The 12,543-nt window shown below is 39.2% G+C and overlaps 1 protein-coding gene across 1 annotated transcript in view; it reads right to left on the bottom strand.

Moving 5' to 3' along the window:
• Positions 1–12,543, bottom strand: part of MORC3 (MORC family CW-type zinc finger 3) — a 29,484-nt gene that overhangs the window by 9,404 nt on the left and 7,537 nt on the right. Inside the window, exons 3-12 of the mRNA XM_072026855.1 lie at positions 12,044–12,176; positions 10,702–10,914; positions 10,273–10,422; positions 8,275–8,422; positions 7,074–7,205; positions 5,909–6,028; positions 5,425–5,522; positions 1,072–1,176; positions 842–964; positions 655–729 (exon numbers count right to left, since the gene is read on the bottom strand). Of these exons, the coding sequence (XP_071882956.1) occupies positions 655–729; positions 842–964; positions 1,072–1,176; positions 5,425–5,522; positions 5,909–6,028; positions 7,074–7,205; positions 8,275–8,422; positions 10,273–10,422; positions 10,702–10,914; positions 12,044–12,176 (1,297 nt within the window). The remainder of the gene's footprint in view (positions 1–654; positions 730–841; positions 965–1,071; positions 1,177–5,424; positions 5,523–5,908; positions 6,029–7,073; positions 7,206–8,274; positions 8,423–10,272; positions 10,423–10,701; positions 10,915–12,043; positions 12,177–12,543) is intronic.

Below are 12,543 nucleotides of genomic sequence, written 5' to 3'. Positions count from 1 at the left end.
AACAAGTTCTCTCTGAGATTAAGATTTATTTTTAAAAATTGTTTAAACCAGTAAAAAAAAAAGTCTTCTAGAATGCAAACCAGCAATTCATTAAAATTGCTCAAATCATTTTTTTTGCATACACCTTGGCTAATAATCTTCCCATTACTTAAATAAATGCAATGAGGTATTCAGCTGCTTCGATGCGGGCCTTGAAAACAGTTACCTAGACAAGGGCTCCTAACGGATATAAGGGACTGAAGGGACTGTTTCTCTCTAACATCACGAACTATCCTCATACTGCTTACTACTATGGAACACCACCCCTCTGAGAACCGTAGTGAACACCAGCTTCTTGCACTATTCACCTCACTAGTTATTAAATGAGAGGGACCTGTTCTGCTATGAACTTTCTAATTTTTACTTAAGATGGAAAACAAGCATTAGTCAAAGAGAGAAATTTGAAGGTCCTGTCAACATGCTAACAATGGAGAGAAGAAAAATACTATTCAGCTAGTCACTGCTATGATCAGGTCTTGATTGCAGGGCGCTATTTTCTGATGGATATGTTCCCAGAATGGTTGCAATCATACAACAGGTGAAAGAAAACGGTGTTTAGCTTTCACATTATTTTTCTAGTGTGGACACACTTACAAGGCAGTCTCTAGTACTCACTTTTTCTTATAAGTTTTCTCATACGTGGGATGTATTAAGTCATCATCTTCTGGTTCTTCTGGCACATTACAATCCCTGAGTTAAGGGAAAAAAGGGCAATATAAAGAACTTAGCATACATACTTACATTAGGTGATATAATAAAAAGTAAAAGCAATAGTTTGATATTTATCTAAATCAGATTTTACCGGAATTGTGGATCAGGGTTCAGCGAGCAGTACCACTTTTCTGGCAAGTGCTCTATTCCATCTGGAAGCTTCCGCCACTTCAGACATGCATCACATTGTACCCACGTCTGATCAGGCTGCTTTCTGTAATGAAAAAAATGAAACTTTTACAATAAAAGGTTATTTTCGTGATGGAGCATAACATAGTAATAACAGTATATAAAGTTCTTCTATTTAAAAGTGATACTCACTGGATCTCCTCAACTGGCAAAGCTAACGGATATTCTTCATTTTTCTTTGCTTTCATTTCATTCCAGTAATCATTAAGCTTTTCTCCGAGAGCCGCTATTGTGAGTCTAAAACCAAAAGTTTTTAAAAACACCTTAAATAATAAAATTTTAGAACAGAAATAACATTGTTAAAACTACGCTGAAATAATAAGCATATGAACATGAGTATTTCCTTTTGCACAACAGTGAGCTTTTTGCATTTAGCAAACCCTAGAAGTTCAGAATTGCGAGAAGTCATGTTTGTCAGCTAGGAAATCACAAGAAATTTTACTTGGAACACAAAGACAGTTTTAAACTGAAACAGCGAGTCCTTGATTCAGAAGCACTGTGCATGTACAGTGCAAACCCTGAAGCCAAATCATCAGCTAAGCTTCAATCCTACAAAAATCATGATACCAAACTGCCTCTGTCAACCTGTCACTGAGGCGGGTATTTGGCTGCGTGTGTCTATAGCTTCATGACTACTATAAACTGACCTACAGCAATACTACATACATTCACATTAGTGTAGTATATACTCTACATGCTGGTAAAAGAAGCAGGCCAGTTTTCCCCTATATTCATTTTTAGCTGGATTAGTTTCCTGATCAGGACTTATCATGCAGTGGCACGACTGCCAGAGCTGGCACACAGCAAGGAGTGGTGTGGAAGAGGATCAACGAGCCCCACAGGTGAGGTAAGGGTAAGACCGCCTATTATCAGCATGCTGATTTACGTCAGAGTTAAGTGACTGGAAAACCAGAGACTGTGTGCCAGTCCCTCCCCTCCCAGCTTATTCCAATACCTACACAACCCCATGCTTTGAACTAACACAAATGTCTCGGCAGTGACCTAGTCTGGCCTAGAAAGCTTCCATCTGGATAACCTCCAAACCCAAGTTATGAATTTTGGTGCCAGAAAAAGGAAGTAGCACAAGGGCAGAAATGAGCAGCAATACTTGGACTGAATCGTGTCTCTTTCGGTGAGGGGAGAGAGACAGGTCAGCTTACACTGATCACCAAATTACAGCCTCAGGTTTTCATTTCTGTTCTGGGCTGCTTCTGAAAACCTGTACCAGCAATCTTTGTAGAAAGACCTATACACAAAGATCTTTAAGTACCTCCATGTCCATATTACAAGTAAAAAAAAAAAAAAAAAAGCCATCAAAAACCAAGTAAAACATTCAATGCTCACTGTGCCAGCCTGTGGGAACACAGTGTAAAATTTGGTTAACACAAACGACTATCCTATAGCATATCCTCTGTCAAAGGAACTGTTAGTGCAACCACAAAGGAAACGGTTCAGGGAACAGTTGTACTTAAAAACGAGCACAAGAGCTATGTTATCGTTAGAATGATTCCCTGGTCTGCTTTAACATGTGTTCTCAATAGCTCTGCTCGTGTAACAGCAGCAGACGCAGGGACTGCTTAAAGCTGGCAGTATCACTGCAAGGAAGACTGCAAACAGTGTGCTGTGAGTACTACTTAAAAACACAGGCAGATTAACTGTCGTGGCTGCAACAGTCATCTTCCCAACTATCAGGCTTGCTCCTTCTCCACTAAGAGATGTTGTTTCAACAGCAGGAATGACCAGGAGCTATAGCAGGGGAAGTCTAAACTGCTACAATTAACAGCTTAATTTGTGACAGCACTCTGATGAGGTTTCTGGGTTACCTTTCTAAGCAGAGCTGCATATAAATCAGCAAACTGGGAAGAGCTCCATGGACAGTTCAGCTGTCCTTGTCAGGGGAACACCAACAACTGGTTGAAGGGCAAAACACACAGCTTGAAAAAGCTAATGACTTCTCCTATCAAAAAGTCTACTCCCACCTACGTCTGCAAGTCAATACCCCCAAATTAGGTCCACGTTAAAACCAAGTGTTAGGATAGGCAGAAGGGAAATCTGCTCCTTTAAGCATGTCTGGTCAAAGGAGCCATAAACAAGCACAGAGGCAGACCTGACTGACACATGATAAGGGAGGAGGTGATAAGAACAAACCCGGTCAGTCACACTAATTGTTAAGCACATGTGGAGTGTAAGAATGTTTATTTTTTCGGTTGGGAGGATGAGGAAAGGGAAGGAGATAAATACAGAGAACCGTAAAACCCAACCGACTAGTATTAACTGAAACAACCCTGGACAGTCACACTAATTGACAGGCTTATCAAGAAACCAGTAAGGATGCAAACCTGAAGGCCTAGGTAGTTGGAGGGAGGTCAGGGGAACTATGCCAACTAATGAGGCAACGTGCAGGGGAAGAGGGAGCAAAAATGGGGGAGTTAAACAAAAAAGGGTATAAAAAGAGTTCAGATTACACATAAAACAAGGACTATCAGCATGCTTGGCTAACAGATGTCTGCACCTGATGCCTGAAGTATTTCCTATCCCCTTATTAAGTCTTAGCTATCTCTGTGTTGCATTCTGTCTGCATCGTGTATGTGCCCTGCAAGGACTAAATGCCAGATGCTGGTAAGATCCATGCATGAGAGTGGAAATTGGTGTCAGCTACTGGAGTAAGACTTGGGGTGCGGGCACCTCATCCTGCAGTGCTGGCTGCCAGAGTAAGCTAGGGTCCTTGGTGGTTGGATGGGCCACAGCTCCTGGAGTCAAAGGAGGGTCCTTCAGATTTTGGGCACAAAGTGCCAGTACAGGGGGGCACCACTGTGAATGGATTTGGTGCCAGCTACTGGAGTCAGACTGGGTGTGTGGTCACCCCTGGCCTGTAGTCAGCTACTGGAGTGAGTGTTGGGGTCTTCAACGTCCAGTTACTGGGGTGGGAACACCGTTTGTCACAAAAAGCAGCAAGTGTGGGACCATTGGGAGTATGGTGCTCCATGCCAGATGCTGGAATAGGGCTGCAGGTCACAGCCAACGCGCCTGGTGCCAGTTGTTGGGGGTGTGTGGAGGAAGGTGTCTGTACCTTCCTCAGGCTTGGTGTGCATGGGGATATGCACGTGTATTCACCAGCAAACTACAAGCTGGATTTCCAGTGAGTAGGAAGCCCCAGCTCCAGGCCAGGTATCAAGTGAGCAAGGGTCTATGGTGGTATATCCGTGGGCACTTGTGAACATGGTGTGTCTGTGGGACAAGCATGCAAATGTGACAGTACTCAAGGGATCTGTGAATTTGTGTCTGCTTGTGAATATAAAGTGTCACATGTCTGCCATCACTAGGGACCTTCAATCTCTATGAGTTGAGGAGACAGGAGGGTACTTGGCTGTCTATGTCCATGTTTTTCATGTGTGTGTGTAACCAGCCACATCAGCGTTTTGTGTGGCTGCATCTCAGGGATACGTGCTCAGCTTCCCTACCAGTTCAGCCTGCCTATGGGAAAGTGGCAGCCTGTGCAGAGAGCCTGGGTCCCCAGGCTGGGCAGGAGGGAGGCCTGGGACAGGGCTGTTGGAGGAGGTGGTTGCTCCTAATATGCCTTAATATGAAGCAACACAGAAAACAGCCTTGTCATCATGAAAGGAAAGAAATTAGAGTAGAAAAACTCGCAAGGTTTGCACCTAGAACATTTTCCCTGGACAGCTTTTCTTCTTAGATAATTCACACCCTCCATCCCTTCCTTCCCTCCATGCCTCCCGTAATGCCAGCACAACCAAGTCACAGCAAAGCAGTGTACACAGGCTAGGAAATTCACCTGGATTAAAAACACTTCTGATTTTTATTTTTTCTTTCAAATCAGACTAGATTCTCAATCAGGTTCAAAGAGCAACCAAAAGAAATACCACACTACATACTGACTGATGGGATGGGTGCAGATGTGAGAAGCAGCAGCCCTGAGCTAGAAATAACAACTGGAATGAAGCTACATTCCCGATCACAGCTGCCTTTAGGGTATCTTGTATTTTAAATGCTCTGTCAGGTAGACAAGGACCTCAGGACATTCAAATCCACACTTACAAAAGAAACTGAAAAGAACAGCTCAAAAATGTCCAGAAAACTGCTTAAGAAACTGTTATGAGTAGTTAATAGTATGGGATTCATACCTCACAATTTTAGTCATCTACTACACAAGCAGCCTCAAGCTAGCGATTGTGGGCTCATTCTACAATCAGCAAAGGGCAGAGTTGCATCCAACCACTTCTAAAGGCACGCACTTTAAAATGGCATGTGTCATACATAGCCTTGATTTCACCGACTGCACAATGAATGCAGCACGACCAGCATAGATGTGAACGCCCTACCCCTACTGTTTGGAACAATCATGCAGTTTAATGGTGGAATATAACCATTCACTCTTACTAAAGAGGTTAAGAAACCTTTTATGGTCAAGTATTTCACAGTGAATGACAGTATTCAACAAAAAGCTTATAAAAAATACATGTTTACCTGTATTCATTTGTGTAATCAAAATCTTGTTTGTTATGAGTTGGTTTTAGGAAGTTGCACTCAATAATTCCAACTACACCAACACCCATGTTATTTGCCTGAAAGAGATTAAGATCTATCAGGAGAAGAAAAAAAAAAAAAAGACACACCAAATTCCATGCTAAAACCGTAAGACTTTGTCAAAGGTAATCGTAACTTATATACACAAGTAAAAAACTTTCTGCTTATCACCAGTCTCCAAGAAACCACCACCCTCCCCCCCCCAAACCACAACTCTTGACAAAACACCTCCCCTGGATAAAGACAACTGCATACAATTTAATGCAATTTTTAACAGAGGTGCAAAGTAAAGTAAGATGCTATTAAAAAAGCTGCATCAATATACTAGTTTCCAGCTGTACTCTTAAAAAGAAACCAGCATTTCAGCATTGGAGTGAGAATGATTTGTAATGATGTTAAAATATTTTTCAGCTTAAATTCCTACCTTTAGCTGACAGCCAACTCTTTCATAAGCTTTGATGAGTCTGTTTTTATGGTACATCATGATTCCATAATGATCTTTGTTTCTGCAGTTAAATCCAAACGTAATTCTTACAGTTTTAGCCTTTTACCAGATATTAAGGAAAAGTCTGGTTAATGTCTTGTAACACAAAACTGTATTTACTTTGAGTGCTCATTCTAAACTGGGTCCTTGAATTTCTTTTTATTTTTAAATATACTGAGACAATTTCTTTAGTATGTCATTACAAAAAAAAAAAAAAAAAAAACCAACACAAAAACAAAACAAAAAACAACACCACTACAAAAAATAATAGCTGCAACATTCCCAGCAGAATGGAAACATAATACATACTTTGTATGTAAGCTATTGTTATATCATAGAGCAGCTTAGGTTGGAAGGGAACTTAAAGATCATCTAACTCCACTTCCCCTGCCATAGGCAGGGATGCCACCCACCAGATTAGGTTGCCTAAGGCCCCATCCAGCCTGGCCTCGAACACCTCCAGGGATGGGGCATCCACAGCTCCTCTGGGAAACCTATGCCAGAGCCTCACCATCCTCACAGTGAAGAATTTCTTCCTAACATCTAGTCTAAACGTCCTCTTTTAGTTTAAGACCACTCCCCCTTGTTCTATCATCATCTACCGAAGTAGAGAGTCCTTCTCCATCTTTTTTTATAAGACCCCTTTAAGTACTGAAAGGCCACAATGAGGCGTACCCAGAGCCTTCTCCAGGTTGAATATCCCCAGCTCTCTCAGCCTTTCTTCATAGGAGGGGTGCTCCAGCCCTCTGAGCATCTTTGTAGCCCTCCTCTAGACTGGGCTGCAAGCACACACTGCTGGCTCATGTCAAGCTTTTCATCCACCAGAACCCCCAAGTCCTTCTCTGTATGGCTGCTCTCAAGGAGTTCCTCTCCCAGCCTCTGCTCATGCCTGAGATTGCCCCAACCCAGGTGCAGCACCTTGCACTTGGACTTGTTGAACCTCATTAGGTTCATATGGGTGCAATTCTCCAGCCTGTCCAGGTCCCTTTGGGTGGCAGCCCTTCCATCCCTTCCTTCTTTGGTATCAACTGAACCACTCAGCTTGGTGTCATCTGCAAACTTGCTGAGGGTGTACTCGATGCCACTGTGACTTATCAAAGGATACATTCAAAAATTTTGGCCTATATATATCACGTTCAATGAAAGCAAGGCTTTTGGAAACCAGCTGTGTTTTTACTTTTTGTCCTCGCAGAATGATCTGCATTCTTGGCTTCAGATACAAAATACTGCAGTAAGCCTGCAAAACACACAGTAATTCCTGTTACTCAAAAAGACAAAAAGACCTTCCCTATCCCCCCCAAAAAACCCACACCAATAAAAAAAAACATCAAGATATGAGTATTTTACAATACACACTATGTTGGAAAGACTATCCCAGGTTTTCATTAAAATGTTATGAACTCATTTGTGTCAAGTCCCCCCACATGCACACACTTGAATCCACAAAACCCAGGAAATGCAAGTGTGCCTAGGGTGTGCAAAATCACATGAACTCCAATTGAAGGAGAACTTTTATGAACATGACAAGTTAATCAGGTGTCTGAAGACGCACTTTTATCATTAAGAGCTCTCAATCATGCTCAGATGCAAAAGCCTGTATTCTTATTCCCTACTGAGATCTTTAATATTCTATTACAAGCTTTAAAAGAAAAAAAAGAAAAGGCAATTGTTAACTTTGTTCCAAATGACTGCCTTATCAAACTACACAGCTTACTCATGGGCGTGTCAATCCATGAATTTTAGTCTGCCTTTCATTCATCACATTTACACCTTCAGTATTTGAAGTGGATTTATGACTTCAATGAGTCTTAGAATAATTGAACGTTGCACTTCAACTGGAACAATATTACTGAATATTATTCAAAAGAAGTGCCCAGAACACCTAGTATTTCCAGGTGCACTTTCTTACAAAAAAAGAAATCACCTTCAAAGGCTATGGGATCAACAGCATAAACTGTAATAATTAGCCTGCAGACATGGTCTTCTACTGGAACTGCTTCCCAGTTCCTTGATCTCTTTTGAAATGCAGAATGGACACTGCACCAGCTGAAAACTAGCAAAAGTTTATTTGTGAAGAGTCATCAAAAACAGTAATTTTCTTCTGAAAAAACAGCAAGTGTTTACACAAGTCCACAAACATGTTTCATGTTTTTCAAATAGTGTCGACACGTTGCCTTAACATTTATAGACATTTGTCTTTCTTTTTGTTTCCAATCACCACCTCTGAAGTATGGTATATGATGTTAAAACAGAAGCGCACATCTTTCACTTTCCACAAAACAAATAAATGAAAAAAGCATACATACTCGTAGTGAGTAGTCACTTTCTGGAACAATCTGATCTAGCCTCTCTTGTTTTTTATATCCTCTTTTCCCTGTTTCATCTAAGTCTTCTGGAATTCTGATGTCATATTTATCCTTGTCAAAGTCAAACTCCGTTTTTTCATTTTTATCTCTAAGAAATAAGATAAAAATATAGTAATTATGAAAAGGAAAAAAAAGATATTGAGGTGAACCCAGAATATATCACAAAGATGAAAGAAACAGAATTCCTTTAGTGTTTTTCTTCACAGACACGTTAAAATTCACAAATTCACCAGCTTCTTTTTGAAACCCCAGGAATATGAGAGCAGAGACAAAAAATGAAACTTTCCTAAGTTCTAATTGTATTCTAAACAGGTTGCGCTTCATTAATAAAAGTAGCCAGTATAAACTGTAAATAATGGATGAGCCAAGATGCATGCATTCTTTCTAAATCAAGGAATTCTTAACGCTGAAAATTGCCTTCCTAAGGTTTTTATTGCTGCAGAAGTGACACACTACAACTTTCTAACTCAATAATACTTCATTGTGATTTCTTATTGCAGAGCTCAACAGATGGTTTCTTTTATTTAGTTGCAACTAACAGAAGTTTTGCATAACTCTGATATTTCGTAGTTTGAAAAATACTCCAGCAATAAAGTATTAATATTGAAACAGCTCTGTTGAGTTTTTGAAAGTAGATTTAGTTGCAGCATATTACAAACAACAATAAAAAAAGTCCTCAAGTGTTTTCTTCCACAACTTCCAATGAAGACTCTCTAATTCAGAGCATGAAAGTTACCCTGCATAGTTAGCTGACTTTCTTTCTTGAACAAAAGAAAATACAAAAAGTGATGCACATTCCTAAAAGTCCTCATTCTTAAAAATAAATGGAAGTTTATCTGGATAACACAACTTAGTTTTTGAACTGTAAAAGAGAGAAAATTTTTCTTATGATGTACATGGCAAGGAGAAATGATCAAAATTAGTAATACCTGACTGTTACCTTCAGCTTTCTTGCATTAAAATGTACTATCCTAAAGGTGCTTTAAGGTCCCTAAAACACAGAAGTAGTTAATGAAATAAGAAAAAAAAAAAAACAAAAAAAACTTTCATTTGCTATAATGTACTGTCCTATAACATTTTGTCTGTAGTTATCCCACTCTGGGTGGGATACACTTTTTTTTTTTTTTTCCTACAGAGGAAAATAAACTGAAAAACAAGCTGTTTTCCTGCCAAATCTACTGAACCATGAAACAGCTCAAAATTGCTTCTGATGGATACCTCGTTATTTTAGGTATTTAAAACTCCAGTAAGCTGAACACTTAAGAACACAGTACAAGGAAGTACACTCCCAACCAATTATCTCTATCACTGTTAAAGGAGTGATAAAGCTTTTCCAGACAGACCATCAAACAGGTTCCCTGCTAGTAAGACAGCAGCAACCATGCAAGAAAGAGAGGAATGGGAAAGATGGGAAATGATGGCATCCAGCTGCCACTGCTACAACAGATTAAAAAAAAAAAAAAAAAAAAAAAAAAGCAGTAAGCCCAAGCTAGAAAAGGTTGGAAATCCATACTGCTGAAAACAATCCCACATACTTAAGTAGATGAAAATAAGTAACTACTTACTTGGAATTCTGTTTACATTACAACAAACAGTAAATAAGTTTAGGAAGGTCTAAATCTTGCCACATCAGTTTGAGATACTACATTTATAATTCATCTATTTCAGTTTTTCTTCTGGCAAAATTAACGGTATTTTATCAAAGGGAAATATGAAGTACTTCACACTCTCCTTCCTCCTTTGCTATTTGAGATTAGCAACAGTTCTCATGCAACACTACCACCCTCCAGATACATGAGTTTGAGTCTGGTTTCCCCAACTGCAGCTAACTCTCCAGTCTTTTGGAGTTACTCTACAAAAAAAACAACCCTTGTATATTTGCATACACTGAGTAAATAACAAATGAAATGTGAGATAAGAGACTGGACTTCATCTTACCTTCTAAGATTCCAAATTATAATTCTTGTTCCCTTCTTCCCCATGATAGCATCTAGCTCTGCCAGTAATTTCTCCTCAGTAGGAAATAAAGAATGTGATAAGATGGCCTTCAGGCTGTTTTTGGATTCTGTTGGATCACTTATCTGTCGTAAGCATTACGTTAATGAAAATAACTTTGAATTAAAAAGAAAAAAAAAAATTTCAAAAGATGAGCAAACTTCGGCAACAGAATCCTCTACCTCTCACAGGCTCTCATTCCACATCTCAGATCTCCTACAACTGTAAAGATTTTAACACATTAGTCTAAATAAATTGTAAGATGGGTAGAAGGTTATCTGTAAAGGTAAGGAGATTTCCTTCAAGGATGTCATCACCCAAGTTTTGCATATATACACAAATTTTTGCTCATAAGTTATTGAAAGGATATGTTGGTTGTTGAATGTCACTATAGGAACCATGACATGCTCTGCTTTTGTGACCTCAAGGAAGGTCTGAGATAACAGGCCAACACTCATGGTTTCCCCATTCTTGGTGAAGACTATCGCATCTTTTCCCAGGCGCATGGACCCCGATTTAAACCCATTTCCATACAGTCCCACTGGAACACGGCCATTCATAACAGATTTCTCACTGAAGCCAAAGCTGAAATGTAAAAATACATTGAAAGAGTGTAAAAAGCCCCGCAGCACTTGAAAACCCAAAAGATGCATTCAAAATGTATTAACTTAGACTTAAACACATTGAGTTCATCTCTTGTTTTAGAGATCAGGTACTGCCATGCAGTTAAACAATGAACAGCTAACATAAATCTGGAGAAATACAACCTATATAAAGTTGCTAAAATCACAGTGCAAGAATTCAGAGGTAGATTCATCTTTCAAGTATCGATAAGAAATATCATATGCCTGGAATTATCTGCTTTCACACAGGTTTCTAATAGTTACCCCATGGCTTCACAATAAGTTGTGAGAAAAGCCCCTTCGGGTTGTGGGTTTTTTTCTTCCTTCCCTAGCTTAAAAATTGATCTACAAATTTTCCATTGGTAACTTCTCATTGCATTTAAAGTAGAATGCAGTAAAATGCGTAACTGTGTTTGGAGCATGGGATTTCACAAGTAAGTTATTAATTATTATACCTTATAGAAAAAGGAAGTAATTTGAAGTCAAACTTCCTCAAGTTTAAACCTAGAGATTTACTGAAGGCAGAAGAATATATTTTATACTAAAGAAGCTTGAACAGCAACCTCTTTACTAACTGTAGAAACAGGAACTGCAAAAAGAACAGTTCAACTCTTTAGAATATTAAAAGGTAAAATGACAATCCACACCAATTTAACTCCCACTCCCTTAACTTTTCCAGAACACCTTCTATTTTCTATACTCCAAAGGGTTTGAATTGAATATTCCTTTGTCTCTTGTTCACTAATTTAGTCTAAAGCAAGCTTGAAGGAGGAAATGATTCTCCTTAGCTCCACTGAAGGACACTACAGAGTTTACCTGGCACAACACCTGCACAGAAAATTAAGTGGGAATGTTTATATAAAGGATAAAAGGAAATTAGGAGATAAAATACATCTCCAAAGCTGCATGAAAGCTATACTAGCACCTGTCTCTTCTAGAACCTCATTTGGATAATCACTCACCTTCAGAAGTGCTTAATTTAAAAACGAGCTTAGTAGATTACATATGATAGGAAGGAATGAGCTGAGCAATAACACGACTAGAAATTGGAATCTTTACAAGAAAAGAAATTGCAAAAGAGGGTTATCTACCTTAGCATTTTGTGCAGCTTCTCTGTGTTCATACCATTTCCATTATCAGTGAATGTCAAGCATATATTGTCATTTATCACTGTTTTGTCTATCCATATCTGCTTAGCGCTCACATCTGGATCATAAGCATTATCTGAAGATGGCAAAAAAAAAAAAAAAAGCAAATAAGAACAGAATACTAAAAAAAATTGCAAGAATTTAACACTTTAAAATATGTTTACAGTTAAAGTGCTTAATTCCAGTGAAGATGTCAGGTAGCAACTCTTCCAAAGTTATTTAAACGCTTATGTGGCATGCAATAGTGTGTCATCTGGTAGGTATTCCCCCACAAAAAATCCACCAAATGCTTGTCTTGCAACACCGCCAAACAGTTATAAGGAATTGCTGTCCCTAACTTTATTATTATGCTGTGCTCACACAAACTTTTATTTGGTGAATACGGCATCATGGGCTCTCAATTCTGCATTTGTGCAGATCCTAACAGAGCTCTAAGATTGCAG

Source organism: Anas platyrhynchos, chromosome 1 (assembly GCF_047663525.1).
Source record: "Anas platyrhynchos isolate ZD024472 breed Pekin duck chromosome 1, IASCAAS_PekinDuck_T2T, whole genome shotgun sequence".
Classification (NCBI taxonomy): domain Eukaryota; kingdom Metazoa; phylum Chordata; class Aves; order Anseriformes; family Anatidae; genus Anas; species Anas platyrhynchos.
Note: the sequence above shows the minus strand (reverse complement) of the source record. Positions and strands in the feature narration are given on the sequence as shown.